The following is a 25,248-nucleotide window of genomic DNA, read 5'->3' on the forward strand; positions in this document are numbered from 1 at the left end:
CTATTTAACTTCCTCAGACAATTTTAACTAGGTCATATATGCAGTTATGATCAGATTGTTCATAGACCAAGAGTTTGGCTGTGGCTTCATTCACTAATTATAGCTTTTACATCGTGAAGACAGAATTTCCTTTAGTGGGTAAATTAACAAACATTTCTATGCATATTTGATATGGATAACCATTTACTGTAGTGAAAAGGGACTAATGGAGTAATATGTTTTCTGTTTCCTTTCTATTCTTTACTTTGAAGAAGCGAGACGGGAAAAACCTGAAACGAAACCCACAATGTTAAGTCCTTCTTTCAACGCTTTTGTAGTATAGGAGCTTGGTTTGGCCCTGTATATCTGGCCAATTAGTGACCATCTATTTTAGTTTTGCAATTGTGGCACTAATGGGATTCACTTTTATTTCCTCTTCTGATGGGTGTGAACGTCAACTTGAAGGAGTTTGATCCCTATTTTATGTTCAATATTCTGACGAACTGATTCCTCTGTTGATTTGTAATGTTTACTTCCACTTTGTTAATGTTGAAATAAAACAAATGTTAGGCTGAAGCTCTCGTGCTTTACAGTGGAAATACGTTGATTGTTTCTCTACTCTGTTGAAGGAAGAGAGGGAAGACTACATACTATGCTCCCATTTGTAGGGGGGTTGACTCCAAGATATCTGAAGGACGATGAAATTATTCTTGTGTGCGCAATATCTGTTTTTCCTCTGCTTTCTAGGACCTGTTTGCATCTGCTACTCCTGCTGTCTTACTTTGCACTCTCTATTGGTTGTGAAAGGGGGAAATAAACTAATTTCACATTGCCAAATTGTTTTGATACTTGTTAAGAAACCATCCTTTCAGTCCCAAATTCAAGTTTTCCTCAACTCCTGTTTCAATTTAAACACAAATCAAGAACCCCACTTCAAATTTTCTAAAACCTACCACTAGAGACTCCCAATAAGTTCATGTGTTGTTTAAGAATCCTCTGCGGTTGAAAGAGCACTTATGTGGCATCACTGGTGCATTCACATATGGGTGTCTCCACCCACTTGACACTATCAAAACTAAGCCGCAAACTAAGGGGTGTCTGAGATTTACAGTGGAACAATTGATGTCATTGTCGAAACTTTTCAAAGCAAAGGGTGTCTTGGATATCACAATGGTGTTTCTGCTGTAATTGTTGGGTCCACTTCTTTCTCAGCTGTGTATTTTGGGAATTGTCCAAATTTCCAGTATACTCTTCTGTGCTTACTCCACCCAAAGCTGGGGCAAAGGGAGGATAGGGTCATCGGCTATAATGGCGCTGAAGGAATTGATTACCCATAGGATTCAGTCTGGGGCTAAAGGGAGGTCTTGGCAGGTATTGATGAGAACCTTGGAAAAAGATGGAATCTTGGGATTGTATGCTGGATATAGTGCTACATTGTTGAGGAATTTCTCTGCTGGGGCCTTGAGTTATTCATTGTTTGATTTGCTCAAGGGAGTGTTTGGAGCCATTTCAGAGTGTGTGTTGTGGGGCACTGGCTGGTGTAATATCAGCTTCACTAACAATGCTTTTAGATGTGGTGAAGACAAGGTCGATGACTCAATTTGATTCTGAACCTTCCAATAAGGTTGATGTCGCTATGGTTACTGGCGTCTTGGCTACTGTTAGACAGATATTGAAAGGAGAAAGGTGAACTGGTTTTTCAATGGGAATGGTCCCTAGAGTATTTCATAGTGCTTGTTTTTCAGCTCTGGGGTACTTTGCATTTGAAACAGCTAGGTGTACAATTCTGGATCAGTATCTGAAGCATAAGGAGTTAGAGACTTTGGTTCCCGCTGAAGCGTATATGCATCCCAGGTCGATTTGAGTGTGCGGGTGTGGTTCTTAAATTCAGTTATTAAACTTTTGGTAAGTGCTCTTCTTTCTTATTGTTTTCTAATCATATCTCTGTAGTTAGTGTCTTTACAAGTTGGAACCTTACAAATTGGCTTACAAGAATGTCTCTGGATTCAGTTTGCTAATATTAGACGGATATATATATCTACTTGTCTGCTTTTTTTCTCTCTCTAACATAAGACAAACAATTGAGTGAAGATCTTACATAGTCCATTTATTTTCAGAAATCAACTAATCAAAACTAATTAAGTGCTTGTCTTCTAATTATGTTCGACACTTCAGTAATAGTCTAGTATCTGCTTACTTGATTGAAAATGTGAGAACATCAATCTACTGTTGGATAATTAATGTATGCGTGATGAAGTAGCGCAAGAGAATGCCTTATTTGGGAGCTTCTCATTGATAGCTTTAAGTATAATGAAAATGAACCACAAAAGATGGAAATGATAGCAGTAGGGTAACACAATAAGAAGATGGTTAAGAATACTATTGGTCGGCTTGCTGTTGACAGAATGATTGTGCCACATACTTCTTCAGAAGAAATAAGGAAATTTTTCAGCTAGCCAGTTATGTTGTTTTGCACCTGACCTTTAGAGGACAATTTGGAAGGAGAGGCCGCAGTATATTTTATTCTCTGATGGACATCTGACCTATTACAAATTACCTTAGGGAATACCAGACATTGTGTTTAGTATGATTGGAAGTGCATCGCTTTCTGCTTGTGCATACTACAATTTCATCTTAATGCTATCTTTTGAATAAAAAATCATTTTACTGATTCAAAAAGAAAAAATAATGTGCAAGTGTTCTTTCAAGAATAAAAAATATAATGTGAAAGTGCATCTTTGCACGTTTATTTGTTGGAATCCTGCATGTATTGGCTAACAGATGAACTTGGCAGCTCAGTTTGGTCACTGAGACTTCAGGGGATGATTATAATGTGGATTGCACTTTCTCATATTTTTATAGTTTAGAGTACATTTTCGATGTAATGGAAATGGGACACAGTATTTCTTCAATTGTTAAGGAACATAGACCGAAATCTTTGTTCATTGTTTCTAACAAAACGATCACTGACGGCTTAACCAGCTGTGAAATATTGCATCCACAACATTTTGCTGAAGTGTTCCATCACTGGCCCCTTTGATATTGCATCATCAACTTGTATTAGAACATAGTGTTCCTTAACATTGAAGTTCGTTTGGGGTCTGTGATCTGATATCACCCATCAGTAGAATATTTATCTTTTCTAGTGATCGTCTAGAAATATTGTCAAGGGGGCAGAATTCACCTTTTCAGAGAGGAGGTGGAGAGGGGGATTTAACGTGATTAACTCTTTATGTAAGTTAAATAGTAAATACCACTAAATGTTAGGATGAGGTTAGCATTATAGTTCACATAGTATTAACTGGAGAAATATTTTCTCGTTCTCTTTATTTTTTCCTATGTCTGAGAAGATCATTGCATATACTTAGCAGCGGTAATCAACATACCACGAACCACTATGATTCAGCTTATGGGGCCTATAAACTTCTTTCTTTTTATTTTTAATTCTGAAGCCTACTGAAAACATCTCGTGGCATATATTGCTTCTCAATAAAAAATAATCATTATAGGAGCTTTCATTCTGGAGAAATAGTACAACTGAAATTCATGTCCTTAATTCCTACATGGACTTCAGGAAAAAAAAATGAAAGTACTTTGACAGTCATCTATCCTGTACTCTTTAGAAACATGCTTTGCCCTTAATAAAGTTGTGCACTGTGCTGAAAGATAACTTTACCATTTTGACTTCACAATTCCTGATACCAATGTTCTTAGAGTTTTCAATGTAAAAAATAAGTAGCTTAGAATTTGAATCAAGAGGATCCATAAACCTTTTTATGATAAAGAAAACTCAACTAAACCATTGGACCAAGAGTCTTACTTGAGAATCATATATGGTGATCATGGCTATTTGTAATCAGTGTTCCACCTTGTCTTTTGTATTAGCAGACTTTCTAAGATATACACACACACCCCTCCCGGTCGACTGGGCATGGAGTTTAAGAGCTATGGAAGATTTTGCTAAGTTCCATAACTAGCCTTAAATTTTAAATAGGAACACTTTTGTGTACTTTTTGCCAAATAAGTAGACTTTTGGCTAAGAGTCCACAAAAGAGTTGTACTTTATAAAGTTGATTGATCTTCCTTGTGGTGATCCAACTTAACTAGCTTTTGGATTCTCTTTCTATGGTAACAACTGGTTTCCTTGAAATCTGTTTGTTCAGTATTATATGTTTATTCTGACCCCCCCACCCCCAAATGCTAAAAGTTCACATCATTTTTTGTTCTATTAAAAGCTTAACACTAGAGTAAATTGCAGTGAATTCAGAATATTACTTTTGCGTAAAATTGATATGAATAAGTATGTTATCAATTTTTATGTCAAATCTAATCTTGTGCCATTTGATTATGCAAAGCAGTTTTATATTCAATCATATGGTTGTACTAAGCAAGAGAATTGGTCAAACTAGGATAGAGCACAATATATGCATGACAGACAGATGATTGACCTACCAAACCACTCCCAAACCTTTTTTTTCTTGAGCAGTTGAGCCTTTTTCCCCCTCGCTATACAACCTTTTAATTAGAAATGCTATGTTATGGAGTTCGAGAAAAGATTATCTTACTCGATATATCCACAACATACTGGTGTTAATTTAGCTGAAATGAAAGAGCAAAATGGATTGTTCACCAGGAAAATGTGAAGAGCCACATCATAAACCAATAAAAGCTCTTAGTATGTTTCTTTTATTCTTCCCAGTCATTCTACTAAAGAAAAGGCAATGTGCATATGTGATGATTATGTGTTTAGTGCTTTCATTAGCAGAAAAGAAAGAAGTTATTTTCTTAATAGCTATGCCTTTTACTGAGATTTGTAATTATTTTTAACAAGTTCTGTTGTATGTTTTGGTTGGTTGATTCTTATACTAATCATAATATGTTGATTCATTAATGACCTTTATCTTCTTTTGTAGATGCATTGGTAGTACCAGCAAGCCCTGCTCGGGATTTCTCCTCATCAATCCTCACACTGCAAGATAATTTCTTTTATCTTGGCTCTGTTGCCATTACACAGACTCTCAACGACTCGTACTTACATCAGATTGGAACTGCAGAAAATGCTCACCGCTTTCTTTGCAGTGCCAACAATGAGACGATTAACCAAGTTCTAATCGATTGGACAAAAGTCATGGCTCGATCTTACAATGTCCTAGCTACTACAATCTAATGGTACTAACCCTTGCTGTAGTACTGTAGGGGGGCGGGGGGGGGGGGGCGGGTTGCAGGTAACAAATAAATAGCAAAAAGCATTTAACAGTTGAACTTTTGAACCTTTCAAGAGAAGCACTTTTGGATTGTCAACCTTCTTTCAGATTACTAGTTGATGTTTAGAGTAGAAACTTATCATTGTACATCTTTATTGTAATATGATTACGTAAACTTTATACTATAGTGTATACATTTATAAAACTTATTACATAAATTTTGTACTTTTCAACAAGGTGGATACTGAATAGTACTCCTAAAGTTGTGCTCTTAATTGGAAATAATTAATCTTATACTTCTCATTTCATCACGGAAAAAACTTATCCGCACCGGGTGTTTCCATCAAGTTAATGTGAAATGCATTATTACGTGATTTAATATAATATATAATCAATTATAAATTTAACACATAATATACATGATTTGGCGAATAAGACTATTGAGTTATACTATATTGCTCATAACCAACATTTAAACTTAAACAATCCTCCATACATTAAATGTCCCCCACCCCCCGACATGTGGAGTTATTAGGTCCCATAGGAATAGAGTTATTCAACAAAATTACTCAATAGACATTAGAAGTATTCTTTTTAACCATTCTGAATAAAGGTATCAAATAAATGGATTAAGTTAAATTTGAGAAGAATAAATACTTATAAATAAGTGGGTTGATAGCCCTTGGACGTTGTTGTGTCTGAAATTGTATTTATACAAGCTTAATTTTGAATCTTTTAATATATATATATATATATATATATTGTATTTGTATTTTCTTTAGTCTCTTATGACTTGTTAAACTTGTCTTGGATTATGATTTATCTTTTGTTATATTTCCAGAGTTATTTTCTGAATTATTTTTGTTAGACTTATTTAATTACATTAGATTTTATCATATTTGATTATTATATTTTTTTGTTTTATAATTACTGTCATCATGACTTTAAAAACAAAATTAGATAGTTACAATGTATCTAAATTTCATGCGGTGAAATAGATCAAGTAGTAGGGGTGTGCAAAAACCGAACCGATAAAATGTTATTGGGTTATTGTTATTGGGTTTTTAATGGGAATAGAAAAAATAATTATTGGGCTATTAGGTCGGTTTCGATTTTTCCTATTGGGTTATTGGGTCGGTTTCGATTTTTTCTATTGGGTTATTGGGTAAACCGATAACCCAATAAGACGATAGTTATTTACTACTTACCCTTCCTCAATATTAAATATACATAATTTAATACATAAATAGATTCAATATTAGCTTTTCAGGCTATGTGATTTTTTTGGTTAGGAAATTAGTGAGAACTTTGTTATTGAGTTTTTAATGGGTTTAGAAAAAATAATTATTGGATTATTGGGTCGGTTTTGATTTTTCCTATTGGGTTATTGGGTAAACCGATAACCCAATAAGACGATAGTTATTTACTACTTACCCTTCCTCAATATTAAATATACATAATTTAATACATAAATAGATTCAATATTAGCTTTTCAGGCTATGTGATTTTTTTGGTTAGGAAATTGGTGAGAACTTTGTTGATTATCTGGTGGATCAAGCAACTGTTCAAGATTGTCTCATTGAAATATTTTATTTTAGTTTTAATTCTAGTTCGTAATTCTAGGCGATAGCTTTTGCAAGTTTGTGAATGTTAGTAATTTGATCAACATTCAAAGTTTTCTATTATGTTTTGGCGGTAAGTTGGTAACATGTAATTATAAGATACGTACTATTATATATTATTTGATCGACATTTTTTTATTGGGTTAACCGAAACCGAACCGATAACATCAAAAACCGATAAATCGATAAAAAATTTCTTATTGATTTGTTATTGGATTAGCATATTTTAAAACCGAAAACCGATAAATCGAACCGATTATATGCAAAACCAAACCGAACCGACAGATGCACACCCCTATCAAGTAGTCGAGGTGATCGAAGTTCAAAGCTCAAAGGAGAGGCAAATATGGCTTAGAAAAAAATTGAATATGTAATGTAATGAAGCAAAGTTATCACTTATAAATGTAAAAAAATTTAGTAGCTTTCACATAGATTTTTTATTTGTGTTAAAAATGTATTTATTATTTAAATTTTTGTGAATAATTTATTAAGAAACTAATAAATTTCATTTTTAGAATATATAAACTCAAAATAATAGTATCGTCTTAATATTGTATGAACCATGTCAAGTTTATGAAGATCTCAAGGTATTCTGACTAAATAGAAAGCAAGAATCAATGTAAATATCATATAATTTGAATAATATTAAAAATTTAAAATTTAATAATCATAAGGTAACACCTCGCTTTTTGAAAGAATTAGAAAGACTTAGAATTGAAAAGAAGTCGTTTTTTTTTTAGAAATAATCAAATTTGAAAAGTTTGACAAAGTTAAGCAAAGTATGAGCTTGTGTCGACTTCAAACGACCATAATTTCTAGCTCAGGATGAGTTAGGTATGCTACCAAATACCGTAGTAAAGAAGTTTGAATTATCTTTTAAACACCATCGAATTTGCTCAGTTTTGAGTTTGTATGAGGGAGATATGTCAATTCGAAGTTGCATTGTCTAGATAAGGAAAGTCAAAACATGATTTTAGAAGGGTATAATGGTCTTTTCACTATCAAATTAATTAAAGTCATTTTTGGTAATTAAGTTGGAACAAAACTGATTGGACTCAGTTTAAGTTTTATAAAAATAAGTTGGAGTTTTGAGAGAAGAGAAAATAAAAGGAGAAAAGAAGATAGAATCAAGATGTTCGTCGAGGTTTTTCCATTTTTGCCATGGGCTTAATTCATAAGAGTATTTAAGCTTCCATAGTGTTGGGTTTTTCTCCCACACGTCAATAATGCTATTTTAGCGAAATTTCATTCTTGAAGTCGAAAGATTAGAGTTCTTAATGAGTTCTTGAGAAGTGTAATTGAAATTCATCATAAATCTTGTTGTGTTGGATTTTTGGATGATTTCTTGAGGTGGAAGTGAGTGTTTTGAGGTATGTAATAAGTAGATTAGAGTGTACTTATGTTAAGTAATCGAACCCAAGTGATTGGGGAAGAAACATTTCAATTCCAGGCAAGTTAGGGTGAGAAAACGAGCAAGAAAATCCGTCGGGTTTTCTGGGTTGGGGCCTCGTGAGTCACGCCAGCCAAACCGCCCCAAATTATGCTCTGAAGTTTACGGGTTGGCACCCCACGCCATTCAGTACGCCAAGGTCGTCTGCCCTGTCCAGTTTGCAATCAGTGCTCCGTTTGAGTTCTTTCAAACGGTACCTTCACTCATTTTCAATTATATAATAAGGATATAGTTTAATTTATTTATTTTCTATAATTATAGTTTGTTTGTTTTTTTGCTATAATTAATGGGGTCCACCACCTATTCCTAAACCAATCGTATAAAAACTTTTTTTAAAAAAATTTGTATATAATTCTACACAAAACAATATTATCTCTCCTATTCATATTCCACCTTTTTCTCCTACAATTAATACTTCAATCCTATTTTGAATTTCAAATTGTCAAAAATTCAGTTCCTCCCTCCCGAAATTGAATACAACTTTCGCAGGTACTTCTAAATTTTAGTCGTTTTTCATTTTTTTTTCTTATTCAACAATTGTTTATGTATTGTGTTTCTTATGTTTTTTTCATATTTTTTTGGTGAAATAATCGATTGTTTGTTCTTATTAGATCTCAAATTCTTCAAAATCAGAATGAATGAATCATCTTCATCTATGAGGATTACTAGAGGTATTCCATTGCACGTCAATTTTGTTGACAATTTACCATCTTTTTCAATGGGTTTAACTCAAGATTTTGGGATTGATGTAGGGTCTATGGTAAAATCCAAACACGTTCAACATGAACAAACAATGAAAGAATTGAGATCAAAAAAAATATGACCCTACGGCAGTTCAAGAAGTTCTTAAAAATGCCAAAACTAGAGGCATTAAAAATGTACAAGGAGAAAGAAAGAAGAAAGCAGTAAACAGTAATTCAGAGGAGAATGCATCTGAAATTGACGGATCTGAAGAACATCATAATCATGAGGTAGTGGCTTAAAACACAACTTTAGTTACAATTTTTTTGTTACTTAGGTGTCAATATACAAAAAAATTATTTGTTTAAATAAATTTTGTATTCACGTAATTGTATATAGTATACTGCATGTTTAGTACACACATGTTTTAATTATTTATATATATCTTCCATTATATATTTGTATATTCCTTTAGTTATTGTATGTGTCTGTAGATTTGATTAGTTTATACATACTTTAATTTAGACTTAAGTCATCAGCGGCCCCTTAAAGTTGTCCGCATAATTTACTTAAACACTTCAACTAATATTACTATCAATTGAACACTTTTACTTATATAATAATCGTTTCTATTAGACATTTTTTTATAATCAACAAAAAAATTTGAAGAGTGTGTGATACACTTGCAGTGACGTGACAATACGACTAATCAAAAAATAACATTTGGCATTGGGCCCGAAAATTATAAAAACACACACACATTAATATCTAATTTTTTGAAAAAGAAAAAAGAAAAAATGAAAATATCAACCTATTTTACCCCACCTTACCCCAACCCCCTTTCATCTTCATCTTCTTCCCAAAACACATTCTTTCTCAAATTACAAAACCTTATTTTTTTCAAATAACTTCAAGATTAATTTTCTTTTTCATACTAAGAGTGAAGAAGAAAGAAAATTTTGTTGGCGGTTATTCAACTCTACGTCGATGACAAAATGAAATTGATAGCTCCAAAATTATTTCTTTCAAATTTTTTTATATGATTTTTGATAAATTTAATGACCACATATGAATTTGAGTAAAAATCTTTGTTCGAAAATTGTGATAAATAAATATTGGCTAACTATTTTTATACGTAAAAATCATTTATCTTTTTTCATCTTCTTCATACTTGTTCCTTATTTTTATGAGATTTGAAATAAATCATACGAAGACTTTCTTTCAAATCTGAATCTTTATAGTTGATTTTCATTATCTTCATATTTGGAAGATATAAATTTTTTGTATATAAAAAATGAAAAAAAGTGTTGGAACTAAAATGAAGAAAGTTTTATAAACTAAACTATGAAGAAGATGATAGATAGGGAGTGAGTTCTTTTTTGAAAATAGTGTAAATAAAGAAGAAAATATTTTTTAAGTTAATTATAATGTCAAGTGTCAATAAAAGAAGAAAAAATGTAAAAAAAATATATATAAAAAACACTATTTTGAGTCTTTCCACGCGCTTCAAGGAAGTGTCATATACATTTTTTGTCATATCAGCATTATGTGTCTAATAGGTACATGTTTTGAACAATTTAGGTGTTCAATAGGTACAAATCTCAGTTGAGGTGTCTAAGTGAATTATGCGGACAACTTTAAGGGGCGGTATATGACTTAAGCCTTTAAGTTATGTATAGTGAATAATATACTAAGTTTTAATAGTGATAGTAGTGGATTGTATATTAAAGGCTACATATTATTTTTGTTTTTGTATACGTATACAAAAAGCAATTGTATTTAGTTATACAAATGGGAAATTTCATATGATTACAAAAAATTATTTGTTTAAGCAAATTTTGTATTCACGTAATTGTATATAGTATATTGCATGTTTAGTACGCACATGCTTTAGTTATTTATATATATCTTCAATTATTTATTTGTATATTCCTTTAGTTATTGTATGTGTCTGTGGATTTGATTAGTTTATACATACTTTAAGTTATGTATAATGAATAATATATTAAGTTTTAATAGTGGTAGTAGTGGATTATATATTAAAGGCTCCATATTTTATTTTATTTTGTATACATATACAAAAAGTAATTGGATTTAGTTATAGAGATGGAAAAATTTCATATATGATTATAATTTGTATATTTTAGTAGCCAATGAGGTCATTATCTGTACAATTTTCAAACAAAATTTTATTTCAAATCATTCACAGAAATCATATATACAATTAATACAACACTTTTATACAATCTGATTAATAGTGTTTACACTGATCTTCTTTCTAATATACAAATACTACATCAAAAAAAGTATATAATTGTATCCTATGAATTTTCTTCTCTAATTTTTTTTATATTTTTGAAATCAGTTTTCAAAAGCAAAACACTAACGTTATGGCTATATACAATTATCACCAACGATTACCTGTATTCGATTACATTGATCTTCTTTTCAATATACAAATACTACATTAACAAAAAGTATATAATTGTATCCTACGAAATTTCTTCTTAAAAAATTTATATATTTTTTAAACCAGTTACGATATGGCTATATACAATTATCACCACAATAACGAACGCACATACATTCAAATTTGTAAATCCAATAGAACATTGTATATATTGCAATAATAAACATGAATTTTCATCCAATGAACGATTACCTGTATTCGATTATAAAGAAAAACAAAAAAAATGGATGAACTGTTGTTTCATAAAACAGCAAAATCAAATCTATCTTATGTTTCAATTGCTGTATACTTTTTTTTAAAAAAATAATAATAAATTTGAACGTTTACCTTAAATTATGGCATTATCTAAATTTATTGTTAGCATATTTAACGCTTCAGTTACAAACCACTTTTTCTAAAATAAAATTGTATAAATAAAAATAAAAGAAACCTTATATATAAAATTAAAAATACCTAAAATAACTAAACTATACCCATAAATATAATTAGAAATATTATATCCATATAATGTTATTTAATCAATTAAGTTTGCCATATATAAAATTTTTCCTTTTAATAATACAGATTTACTAGCCTTATATGATTTAATACCATAAGTCCATTTGTATATTTTGGTAAGTAACTTACAAATTGCAGATTTACTAGCCTTATATGAATTAATACCATAATTTCATATCTTTCTTTAGACCCTATATAAGGTTCTGAATGGTGTCAACATTTCATACTATCATATCATACAAAAGTTCAATAGTGAAAGAAAAATGAAGAGTTTCATTATGTCTTTTCTTTTCGCTATGACAATCTTTTTCACTTTGTTTAATCATTCACTAGGTATGTATTATGCATATGGAATTTTCTATCTACAATCATGCGTTCAAATATTTATTTTCATCGTTTATCTTTTTAATCATATCGTTAATATGTAGTTTTCTCATTGTTTTATTTTAGGTGAACCTAAATTTTGCCCAGGAACTTTCACTGCTAATGACGTATGTGCTAACATTGATTGTGGAATTCTAGCTCTATCTCAATGGCCAGCAAGTAAAATGCCTCATAGTTGTACTTGTGCTGCTTCGGGAAGTAGTCAAAGTCTTTGTACTTGTCAAATTGTTTGTTAAGCAAATAATGAAATGAAAATATTTATTATTGATGTTGATTGAGCAATTATATATGTCTATTACATTTCAAATATATATTAAATGATAAATTATTACAATTTGTATGACATGATGATATTAGGAACAATATATGACAATTCTCTATATATGTTACGTGGTATATATGGAAAGAACAAAATAAAAATTTGATTTGATAGAAATATTTATCTTCAAATCTTATATCTAAAGTACACATTACTTAATGAAATTAAATAAATTATTAAGCAAATTTCTAATTTAAAAGTCAAAGACTCAAAGAAATGTTACTTTGAGAAATCTTATGTAATACTGATTAAATAATATTTTTTTTGGATAATTTGTATATATCTATTATAAAGGAATAAATTTAAATATCCAAAGTTATTTTAGATATATAATAATCCATTATTATAAAAGGTCAAAAAAGATATCAACAAACTGAGGAGCTATTGTAAAATTTTTTTTAACTATATTACATTCTCTCAGGAAAAAAATATAGAAAAATTTATATTGATCTCCATATATTTTTTTCTGCTTCTAATTGTTTTCTTTTAGATTTTTTTTTACTTGTATGTATTTATTGAACTAGTATATATTCTTTTATTATATAAGAGAGAGTTACTAAAGCAGACACATTTTTATCGATGTGCCTATTTCAGCGTCTTCTGGAAAAAAAAATTTAAATTTTTTTCTTTAACCTACTTTAATTTAATTAGTGTATAACTTTTTCGAAATTATGAAATTGTTTTTAACTAAGACTTTTAAAATCTACATACCTGTTTCAGCATGTTTCGAAAAAAAAAACTTTAAAAATTTATTGCTTTTGTTCTACTTAATTTAATTAGTGTATAATTTTTTTGAAATTATAGAATCATTTTTAGTTCTGACTTTTAGTTCTCCATCGACGTGTCTGCTCAACATGTTGCTGAAAAAATAATTAAAAATTATTTCTTTTGTTCTACTTTAATTAAATTATTGTATAATTTTTTTTGAAATTATGAAATTCCTTTTATAGGGCTTTTAAAATTGACGTGTCTCTTTCAGCAGCGCGTTTCAGATTTTTTTTTAAAAAAAAATTGTTTCTTTTGTTCTACTTTAATTTATAGTGTATAGTTTTTTTCAAAATTATGACATCCTTTTTAGCTATGATTTTTAGTTTTAAATTCTAGATTTCACGTTGAAACAGGCACGTTGTCGACGTGCCTGCTTCAGCGTGTTTCAGAATTTTCCTTTAAAAAATACTTTTTTTTGTTCTGCTATAATTTAATTTATGTATAATTTTGTTGAAATTACGAAACCCGTTTTAGCCATGACTTTTAGTTTTAAATTCATATTCTATAGTTATTGCTTTATTATTTTGAATGTCGGTACTATTTGTTTATAGCTTGTAACTATATTGAGTAAAAAATTAAGGACCGATGACACATTCTTTAGTTATAAACATCTTAATTGACCTCTTCACAATAAATTTTCACAAACAAAAAAGTAATTAACCACATATATATCTAAGAAGTTATATTCAATTTATTAAACTTTCTAAATTCAAAATAAATCACACAAATTAAAATAAATAAATAAAATTAAAACATTAGATCCTTGGTAACACAAATCCGAGTGTGTGTGTATATATATATATATATATATATATATATATATATATATTCACCCAATCACCCAATCCTTTATCATATTCAATGTAGCAAATCAGAGTACATTTCATTTGTTTTTCAAAATGAAAACAGGAAATGCCAAAATATTATAGAATTTGCATATATTATTAAATCGTATAAATTTTACTCTTTGATTCAATTTATGTGATTTATTTTTCTAATTAATCTCTAAATAAATGACATATTTCTATATTAAGTAACAAGTTAACTATAAAATGTCTATTTTATCCTCAATAAAATGATTTATAGCTACACAAATTTTTATAATTAATTTTAGATCACAAATTTTAAAAATCTTACTTTCTTTCTTAAACTCCATGTCAAATCAAAATACATCACATAATATGAGACGGAGGGAGTATTCACTGTCTTGATGAAGTAATGGCGGGTGAATTAGTAGAATATGAAGAGGGTACAATAGGCATTGCTCTGAATTTGGAATCAAATAATGTTGGTGTTGTATTAATGGGCGACAATTTGTTGATACAAGAAGGAAGTTCTGTAAAAGCAACGGGAAGAATTGCTCAGATACGCGTGAGTGAGGCTTATTTGGGTCGTGTTATAAATGCCCTGGCTAAACCTATTGCTGGTAGAGGTGAAATTTCAGCTTCTTAATTTTGATTAATTGAATCTGCCGCTCCCGGTATTATTTCGTGCCATTCCGTATATGAGCCTCGTCAAACCGGACTTATTGCTATTGATTTGATGATCCCTATAGAATGTGGTCAACGAGAATTAATTATTGGGGACAGACAAATCGATAAAACAGCAGTAGCCACAGATACCATTCTCAATCAATAAGATCAAAATGTAATATGTGTTTATGTAGCTAATTTTGAAAGTCGTGATTAAAAGTACATTAATTTTGTATACTTGAAGAACTATTTGTGCTCTGAGTATATACATAAGGACTATTCTGAATTAAGACACAAACATTAGGGACTATTTTAGGCAAACAAAGTAGCAAAAGAAAATGGAAGGTCATTTCCTTCTTACAGCGTCGTTTCGCGATTAATGTTCTCCTAGCCACCACTTTTTCACTTCACTTCCCCCATTTCTTCAGGCTATATTTAGCCGGAGCTTACATCACCGCCGGTTCCGTCATCTCTATCGCCGTACGTAGATGTAGAGACGAGAACAAATTATCGAGTTGATTCTTAGGGTTCGAAAGCGGCTCTAATAATGGTGGTAGCCTCAACCAATGCATTTTCCAAAGAGATGGCCATCAGAAAACGCATTGCCAACATGTAATCTATCTTCGTCTCTGTTTTATCTATTCTATTTAAACGACTTCTTTTTCACTGTATTGCAACAGTTTAAAATTAATCAGTAATTATTACATGTGAAGTTTGCAGAGCTGAGAACTTGTTTTTTGATTTTGTGGTTGCTAACTAATGGAAGGAGGTGATTTTGAGTGAAATTAAGTATTAGCTTGACTTGTAAACTATTTATATTGTAGTGAGAGAAAAATATTTTAACCTAATAATGGAGACTTTACTTCTGTTTTGGTGAACTCTTTTGTTTATCTTAGTCTATAAACTTCTATATACTTCAATTTAATTTTGCAGCTATAATAAAAGAGAAGAGAATTTTCCATCATTGCGTGAATACAATGATTATCTGGAGGAAGTTGAGGATATGAGTAAGCATTATTCTTCACTGATTTGTTCAAGTTGGAAATCGTAAAATTTTGCTTAACAGAATGCTGTTGTTTGCAGTATTCAATTTAATTGAAGGCATTGATGTTCCTGCTATTGAGGCAAAGATTGCACAGTACCAGAGAGAAAATGCAGACCAAATCATGATTGCTCAAGCACGTAAGGTTTGTCCATAAGTTGCTCTGATTGCAAATGGAAATGAGTTTGTAGCAACTAGTAAATGATGCTGCAAAGCATTAGTATTTCACAAACTGCTCTTTTAATTTGCTTTGTGGTGAACTAGGCTGAAGAATATGCAGCAGCCTTGGCAGCCAGCAAGGGACAGCCTGCACAGTCCGATGGAGATGTGAGTTGACTAATGATTCCTTCTCTTAAAATTTATGTTCATTTATTAGTTCTGGTTTGACATGATCAAATATCTAAGGAACTTTTCATAGTAATCAGCAGCAGCATAACAGTGTCTTGAGCTTCTACCTTTTTCTTTATTCCATATTGATGAATAAGCTTTAGGATCATTTCCACGGCAAGTCTTAGTTTAGAACAGTTTTCTCCAACTTCATTCTTCCTTTTTCAGTTTCACTTTTTTCCAGAATATCAGTAGTAATTTGAATAGAAGTCCTATATAGCAATTCGAAAAATTGTTTGAAATAAGCAATGCATGACTTATAGAGTAAAGTGATAATTACTGGCCTAGTATAAACTGAAAAAATATGTGCTAAAATGCAGGAAAGCCAAAGTTGTATGATTTTTCTTCTTTTTTTTTCTTGGAACTGGTTGTATGATTTTGGTTTGACTAAAAATCCCCTGTTTCCTCAAATGACAGAGTAAAAGAATCCATTCTTTGACTCAAGACTGAACTAACTACTATATTGTTTGGGTTTCTTTTGCCACATTTCACCTCCTTCTTGACCTTGGTTAAAGCATGACATATGCATCATTTTCATACTGGTATAAACTAGCAAGGCAATCGCTGTCACAAGCAAAAAAATGGCCCACATCTAGGCCATGGCGCATAACACACACTCCATGAACCAAGTGCACCGAACTTCCAAAATTCATATGCATAAGCCAAACCTCTTTCATTGTTAAATATGTAAGTGAATATATAATTAATGTTACACAAAGTTGGTTTGTCTTAACGATGTGTTGATTATAGCAAGACTCCTCAAACTTAAACCATCTATCAGTTACAATTTGATTTCTTAATGTGTAGAGTTTCAAACCAGAGGGAGTTGAAAGTTCATAGGATTTGTAGGGAGAATGATGGGGTGGGGTGGGGGGAGTACTTTGGGATCTCAGGTTCAGGAGAAATCTACAAAAATGGAAGCTGGGTGAGCTTCAAAGGTTAATGGAGTTTCTCTACAGGGAAATCAGGTCTCACTCCAATAATGACTCATGGAGATGGGTGCTGAGAGTGATAGTTTATTCTCAGTCGAATCTCTTTACTAGAGTTCGTGGGTGATAGAGGAGACACACTTCCCACATTCATTGACTTGGATTCTTAGGGCGCATGCGAAGGAGTTTATTTGCCAGGCTGGCAACAAGGGGAGCAATTCTGACAACTGAGAATCTGAAGAAGAGATATATTACTTATCTAGGTGGTGTTATATGTGTAAATGATCAGGCAAAGAAGTTAATCATATTTTGGTGCATTGTAAGGTGGCGTCAGGTTTGTGGAGGGTGATCTTGAATTGTTTTGGCATACAGTGGGTGATGCCATGTTTTCTTTATAACGTTAACTAATGGGTGATGTCATGCATAGCTGCGCTGGCAGACACAGAGAGTAGAAGACAAGGGGCATGGAGGTTGCTTTATTAGTTCTTATGTGGGTTGTTTGGAGGGAAAGAATAGGAAAGCTTTAGAGGGGATTAATGGTTTTGTACATGTTCCTATATCCTTTTTTTTTTTTTGTAAATTTGAGGGATAGCCTTTTGCTTGTTATTGCTTTTGGTGCATCGTTGAGATTCCAACTTGTATAGATGATTGGATGTCTTTTATAGAGAATCATGTCCTTATGTAGATTTTCCATTTTATGGTACACCTCCTGAATACAAGAATTTTCCTTTTTATTAATAATAAAATATTGTTTACCTTATATCAAAAATATATCATATACTCTCTACACCAGAAGTATGGAGAGATCTAATGCTGCTTGAGTTTTCTTTAACTTTAAAAATTATATAGTCTCTCTCCAGATCATACAAAAAAATGCAGAGAGCGGTAGTCTTCACAGTTAATTTTTTGAGAAAGTAACATTTGTATTATAAACCAACACTCAGTTAGTGCAGAAAAAACCTTTTACAACAAGTGAGAAGTTAGTACCAAAAAAAAAGGAACTCCTGATATTAGTGTGACCCTAAATCTCTAGGATAACTTCTGCATCTAGGGGTGGTACACCAAAAAACAAAAGCAAAATACCATATGTTTTGATCCTCTGAACTGTCCTACTCCTATCTCAAAACTTCTAGCATTCCTCACCTCCCAGACAGTCCACCAAATGTGTGCTGGAATGGTTCTCTAAATGCACCTGTTCCTGGCTCCAATTCCAGCTTCCTCCTAACTTTAAAAAGTGTCAACAATCTTGCTAGGGCATTGTCCATTGTATGCCTCTAAGATTGATAAGAATCTTCCATAGTTGGTTAGTAATTCTGCAATGTAGGAACAGATACCCCACTCTCCCATCTGCCTCTCCACAAACAACAATGTGTAACTAAGATGATGTACCTCTTTCTTAGATTTTCATGTCTCAAAACTGCCTCTTTTGCTAACAACCATGAGAAGCATGCGACCTTCAGAGGTGTTTGGGCTTTCCAAATTTGTTTTCATGGCGAGATGTTGTTCCTGGACCCCAGTGACTTTTAGAAACTTGTACCCTGAACTTACTTTGTATGCCCCTATGCTGTTTCAATTCCACCCTAATCCGTCAATCCCAACTTTTAGCCTTTGGAAGGATTCAAGACTCAAGAGTTTTAAGTAGTTCAAACATTCGTGGAATTTCCCAGCCATCCAATTTTCTTCTGAAGACGAAATTCCAACGTTGAGGAGACCACATGTCTGCCACAGTTCTGTCCTGATGCAAAGCTAAAATTAAACAAATCTGGGAACTTTATTGATAGGCTTCTATTGCCTAACCACTTGTCTTTCAAGAGGACAGTTCTTCTACCATCGTTGACTGCATATAGTGTGGCTAAGTAAGATGGGCCACCAGTTTCTGATTGATCTCTAGACAGCGACCCCACATGGGTTATTTGCTTCTTTAGTAACCCGACAATCAATTTCACCGTACTTCAAATGATCACATTTTCTCTGAGAGTGTGACTCATGAGTATATCTCCACAACCATTTCATTTTTTAAGCTTTGCTAGGGCTTTTCAAATTTTTCATTTCCAAGATCTCCCTGTTTCTAGTTGGTATAAGCACTTTCCACTTGAAAGGATGATAACCCGTTCTGGTTTTGTTTCATTGTGATAAAAGGATCTCCTAATCTTATCTAGCCTCTGTACAACACCGGCAGGAATTGAAACAAAGTAAGCGTATAAGATGGAAATGCATCAAGAACAACATTGATCAAAGTAAATCTGCCCCCTATAGACAACTACTAGGCTTTCCATTTAGAAAGCTTTCTTTCACTTTTCTCCAGAACCAATCCCGTATTTCTTTTGACCTTGATATTAGACCCCAAAGGCATCCCTAAGTACATAGAGGGTAAGGCTCCCATTTCTCCTCCCAGAATTCAGGCCAGAAGATCAATGTTTGGGACTGGATCAATGGGAAATACACGGTTCTTCCCCCCGTTTGTATGCAAAGCTGTGATACCTTCAACAAGTACTAGAATTACTCTTAAATATCTTAAAGGCTCCTCGTCTGCCTCACAGAATATCAGTGAATCATCAGCATATTGGAGATGTGTCACCTCCAGACTATCTCCACTGCTTACAGGCACCTCAAAACCTGATATCTATCCATAATCTTTTGTAGTATTGATCATATTATTTAGACCCTCCATGGCTAGGATAAACAAAGAAGGGGACAAGGGATCCCCTTGTCTTATATCCCTTGGGATGCAAAGAAGCCTTCTGGTGCACCATTAATCAGTACTAACAACTTCAGTGGAACTACATAAGCTGATCCATCTAATCCATTTTCCCCCCAAATCTCACTCCTTAAGAGTGTTGAGAAGGAACCCTCAATTCACATGATCATAAACTTTTCCAATGTCCAATTTGCATAAGATTCCAGGCTTCTTTTGAGCCAGCCTTTTCTATTGCTTCAATGGCAATCAACATCATCCATAATCAGTCTCCCTAGGATGAAAGTCATTATGGAGAGTCTACTAACTGAGTAACTTGTCCATCACCCCTTTACCTCTCAATCAGCACTTTGGACAGAAGCTTATAAAGCTTCCTATCAAGCTAATTGGTCTAAAGTTTTTAGCTCCTTAGCCCCTTTCTTCTTTGGAATCAAAGTAATATATGTGGCATCGGAACTCCTTTCGAACATCTCATTTTCAAAGAAGCTGTGGGAAGCATCCATGACATCTGCTTTGAAACATCCCAGCATTTAATGAAAAAATTCGTAGTATACCCATCAAGTCTAGGATCTTTGTCCACAGCACACTTCTTCAGACAACTGAACACTTCCTGTTCCTCAAAACTTGCTTGTAGTTTTGCCTCTTCCTCTGATATTGTGGGGGCATTTTGGGGCATTCTCTGCAGGTCTCCGCCTCTCTGTTACTGTATACAGTTTCTTATAAAATTGTATGATTTCCTCTTTTACTCTGTTTGGTTCTTTTAGTGTACCCCTTTGCAGTTTGCACTTCTAGGAGATCAATGTAGTTACTTCTTTTGTGGGCATTGGTTGAATTGTGGAAGAATTCAGCATTGTTGTCACCTTCTTTCAGCCACAACATTGTACATAATTGTCTCTGGTCAATCTCCTCATTCTTGAGCAATTCTTCAAATTCCATAAATATTGTTGCCTTCACAGCTGCCTCTTCCTCTGTCTAAAGCTCTGCAATCAATTATAGATACCATAACTGTCATTCTGTTTAGCAAAGGGGATCTTTGCAAAGACAGGATTCCTTTTTCTTCCCTACTCCATTCATTTAGCTTGTCTTTCAGTGCTTCTAATTTGCAAGCTAATAAGTAATCTGGTTTCCCTGGAATGTAAATGAGTTCCACCATGATCTGACTCAGTCTGCGAACCCCTCAGATTTAAGCAGCCAGTTTTAGAATTTGAAGTATGACTAGGTATCAAGAACCTTAAATACCAAAGCAAAGCACTCAAGGTCAAGTGGCTATGGAGGTACCATCAGGAGGACCAAGCCCTCTGGTACAGGGTAATCAAGAGCAAGTATGAGTAGATGAACACATGGGTAACTAAAGAGGTCAACACCCCCATGGTATTAGCCTCTGGAAATCCATTAGAATATTCTGGCAGTTTCTCAGTAGTCAATTAACTGTTAAAGTTCGAAATGGTAGAAAAACAAGTTTTTGGATTGATAAATGGATGGGTACTGTGAGCCTTAAAGATCTCTTTCCTGACATCTTTGTTTTGGCTCAACACCAAGAGAAATCTGTTGCTGAAATGTGGTCACCACAAGGATGGAATATGATCTTTAGAAGAAACTTGAATGACTGGGAAATTCCCAGAATGATTGAACTTTTCAAACTACTGGAGAGTTTCCAAGGAATCCAACCAGGTGAAGACTATTTATGGTGGCATGGGCACAACAAAGGAAGATACAGGGTGAAGGAAGGATATAAACAAACAAGTCTTATGGAGAATTAAGACTTCAAATGGCCTTGGAAGCAAATTTGGAGAGTCAAAGTGCCACAAAAAGTGGCATGCTTCACCTCGCTGCTAGCCAATGAAGCAGTTATGGCATTGAACATTGTGGCCAAGAGAGGTTATCTCTATGCAACAGATGCTCCTTATGTGGTAAGGATACAGAGACAGTAAACACCTCTTTCTACACAGTCACTGATCAACTGTTGCAGATTTTCCTTAATCTCAGAGGCATTTCCTGGAGTATGCCTAGTAAGATTGATGAGACTCTTTTCAGTTGAGAGGAGGCTGGAGTTGGGGCTACAAACAGAGAAAGATGGAGGATGACACCTGCTTGTATATGGTGGACTATGTGGAGAGAGAAATGATAGATGTTTTGAAAATAGGGACAACAACCTGCAGGAAGTCAAGCTTAAATGTATTTTGTTGTACTGTTTTGGGTGTACAAATGTCTACTCCAATGAGACTGAGTCAATCATAGATGGTTTAGGGTCCATCTAGTTCCTGGTTTAGCATTGGAAGGACTTCAAATCTTTTCTTCTTTTTGTAAAAAATATGGTTTTTCAGTACTACCTAAGCACTGACTGAAATATAATGTTACTAGTGTCATAAAAAGGCCCATGATTTGATCAGTGTAGTCCTTTGATAACACTAATCATTTGATGTCAATCTCTAGAGAGTAGTCTGCTTCCCCTGCTAAATTGTTCAGTTCGCTCTGCAGAGGATAAAACTCTGTGTATCCTTGAAGCTGCATTATTAGTGTCTCCTCTGAACCATGTATAACTTCCTCTTTATAAAGGAAGGTCAATGATTTCCAAGTTTTCTATGGTATCTAATAAGCCTATCATGGCCGGAGGTCCTTCTTTAACAATTTATCTGTTTTGTTGGAAACCTATGCACATTGAAATCCCCACATACTACCTAGGGACTCTCCATTAGCCCTCTCACAGCCCCTAGCTCATCCCACACCTCTCTTCTTTCTACCTTACAATTTGGAGCATAGGCCCCTGAAATGTGGCAATTGAAGCTTTGGAGCTAAGTTCCAGTACTGCAAGTTAAAAGTATGTAGCCCTGTTTGTAGTACCTCTCCTTCCATACTCTACAATATCATACCATGATGATTCCATCCTTGGTACCATTGGCTTCTAGACAGGCAAATTCAACTCCTCCCTCCCTGTAATTGTTTCATATCTCTTGCAGATTCCCCTGTAACTTTGTTTCCTGAAGACGAAGTATATCAGCCCTCCATTGTTCAATACAGTTCTTCACTACTCTTCTTTTTCCCCATCATTTAATCCCCTAATATTCCATGACATCAGGTTTAGCTTCATGGATCAGACTGTGAACCCTATTTCCCCTTGTTTTTCCCTCACTACTTTTGAACTTCAATATCAAAAGTAAATAAGTTCTTCAATTTGTTGGCACCTTTAAACCTGTTTTTCCTGATTTCTAAGGATGGATCCATCTTACTAGTTTGTCTACAAGCATGTACTTGCATATGTAGCTCAAGAGTCGAGGGATTCCTCCTTGTGACCTTTGAAATCAGGTCCAAACATTTGCCCTAGCTTGATATGTTCTGTCGCACCCAAGCTGCTGTGGACCTCCCCTTTTCGATGTCATCTGATGATGTTTCTGGGCTTTTTGCATGCTTCTTCCACATTCCATATCTCTCCTCCCATACTTGAATTGCCAATCATAATTTGTTGTTCCTCGTGATTCTCGGGCTCCCTTTCTCCCTCACCATTATTTCCAGTCTCTTTTGAGTTTTCCTCTGTATGTCTTGTTGTGTTGGTAACTGCTTCTGGGTTTTGTAATAGAACTTTGGAGCTCTTCAGTATTTTATGCTCTGGTGATTTCTGATACTTATGTTTTAAGCATCGTGATCTCATCCCAAAGTTCATCTATAAATACACCTGAATTGCGTTAGGCTTGGAGGCTTACTGTGGTTGGACCGTCCCATATTTGGATATACTTAGAACTTCCTTTTCCCGACTTGAAAGTCTCACGTGCTCCTCACATGGGTTTTAAAATTTCTTCCGGACCTCACGTGAGGAGCATGTAAGACTTTTGCATACTTTTACATGTTTGTGTTTAACCAATTAGGTTGAAAGAATTTAAAAGTGAAACATGCTATAGGAATGAATAAAGGATTTAACTCCAACAGTAACCTTTTATGGCATAGTATGCCATCAACCGTGTTAGCAAGAGAAAACAGCAGTGCACTCAAAATCTGTTCAAAGCAGACACATCATTGTCCATCAACCATGTTAGCAAGAGAAAACAGCAGTGCACTCAAAATCTGTTCAAAGCAGACACATCATTGTCCATCAACTTTTTGATTAAGTATATGCAAGATGTTTGTGATGTCAGATGTGATTGGTCAGATTTCTAAGACACTATCACTTTAAACTTCTTTTCCTTGTAAACTTTGTCCAGTATCAAAAAGAAAGAAAAACCTAATCCCTGAACAAGTAGCTAGCTTGATGTCGTCCTAATTAACGAATACTCCTCTACCAACCAGATAGTTGGAGAGTTTGAAAAAGGATAGAGTGAGGTTGCAAACAGTAAGAGTAGGACAATGGGTAGTGATGGTTCCTGTATAGCAGTGTATGAGAAGATCAAATGAAAATGAGGGAATGTAATTGGATTATAACTATGGTTAAGAGTGTATCCAATGTATTAGCTATGGGTTCGAAACCCATAGATTTTGGCTTAGGCTATGTATATGCGTTAATAAATTCACTAAATATGTATAATAATAGATTCTAGATCTTGTGAATTTGATGGAAGTGATGGTTATGAATTTGAACCCATAAAGTTAAAATCCCAGATCCGGCCTCGATTATGTTTTTTCATATCGAATCACTTCTTAAATTGTGATCATGTAGATAATCTGATATTATTGGTTACCAATTTTTTCTTCAATTATGCAGGCTTTGGGCCAAGGGCCTCAGGCAGGGTCCAGTACAGGTCCACAAGGGCACTATGCCCCTGCAATAGCTGGAGGCATAGCTCAGCCACGGCCAACACAACCTCTCCCAGTTGGATCATTTCCAGATATGCTAGGGGGAGAGTATGAAGATGATGAAAAGACGAAACTAAGAACTGAAAGGGCTGCTAAGGCTGGGGGTTGGAGTTTAGAAATAAGCAGGAAAAGGGCACTTGAAGAAGCCTTTGGAAGCCTATGGGTCTGAAAGTTGTACATCCATTTTGAAGACTCTGTTCCAGCTGTGTCACATTCTGTGGATTCTGGCAAAAATTGTGGTGGAAAGTAGCAATCCATTCTGGATTACTCAGAGAAATGCCATCAATGGAGCAGCATTTCTTTTGTTCTTAGATGGTATCGTGTAAAACTTACCAAATTCTGGGTTATCATAGAATGTCTTTGGTCTTTGTAAGGCTTCTTCACAAGAGACCTCAGCTTGCCTCTCCATGTGACCGATGACGTCGTGGTAATTGTTATCGGTGATTTTGGTACTTATCTAGCTACTCAAAATGAGCCCTTATATTAACAATTTAAGGTTCACGACCACTGTTTGGCATGATCTTTAATCGACTGTAACACTTGCAATGACATTTGGGCTTCTCACT

At 33.7% G+C, this 25,248-nt stretch overlaps 1 protein-coding gene, 1 long non-coding RNA gene and 1 pseudogene across 2 annotated transcripts; all 3 read left to right on the forward strand.

Annotated features, from left to right (window-relative positions):
• The first annotated feature begins 631 nt into the window (after positions 1–631).
• LOC101251180 (protein MITOFERRINLIKE 1, chloroplastic-like) lies at positions 632–5,401 on the forward strand (annotated as a pseudogene).
• Positions 5,402–12,139: 6,738 nt separating this feature from the next.
• Positions 12,140–12,570, forward strand: LOC109120112 (uncharacterized). The gene is made up of 2 exons (XR_002027564.3): positions 12,140–12,237; positions 12,355–12,570. It is a non-coding gene; the product is annotated as an uncharacterized lncRNA (long non-coding RNA).
• Positions 12,571–15,220: 2,650 nt separating this feature from the next.
• On the forward strand, positions 15,221–25,022 carry LOC101265536 (CDK-activating kinase assembly factor-related). The gene is made up of 5 exons (NM_001324540.1): positions 15,221–15,459; positions 15,781–15,854; positions 15,931–16,034; positions 16,154–16,216; positions 24,591–25,022. The coding sequence occupies exons 1-5, from the start codon at positions 15,395–15,397 to the stop codon at positions 24,849–24,851; spliced, it is 567 nt and encodes a 188-aa protein (NP_001311469.1). The 5' UTR covers positions 15,221–15,394; the 3' UTR covers positions 24,852–25,022.
• Positions 25,023–25,248: the final 226 nt, after the last annotated feature.

This window comes from Solanum lycopersicum, chromosome 4, assembly GCF_036512215.1.
Source record: "Solanum lycopersicum chromosome 4, SLM_r2.1".
NCBI lineage: Eukaryota > Viridiplantae > Streptophyta > Magnoliopsida > Solanales > Solanaceae > Solanum > Solanum lycopersicum.

Bases quoted from the DNA above. Each gene is read 5' to 3' on its own strand.
- LOC101265536 (NM_001324540.1), top strand. From the start codon at position 15,395: ATGGTGGTAGCCTCAACCAATGCATTTTCCAAAGAGATGGCCATCAGA. The intron at 16,035-16,153 runs GTTTGTCCATAA...GTGGTGAACTAG, and splicing joins TGATTGCTCAAGCACGTAAG to GCTGAAGAATATGCAGCAGC. The intron at 16,217-24,590 runs GTGAGTTGACTA...TCAATTATGCAG, and splicing joins CTGCACAGTCCGATGGAGAT to GCTTTGGGCCAAGGGCCTCA.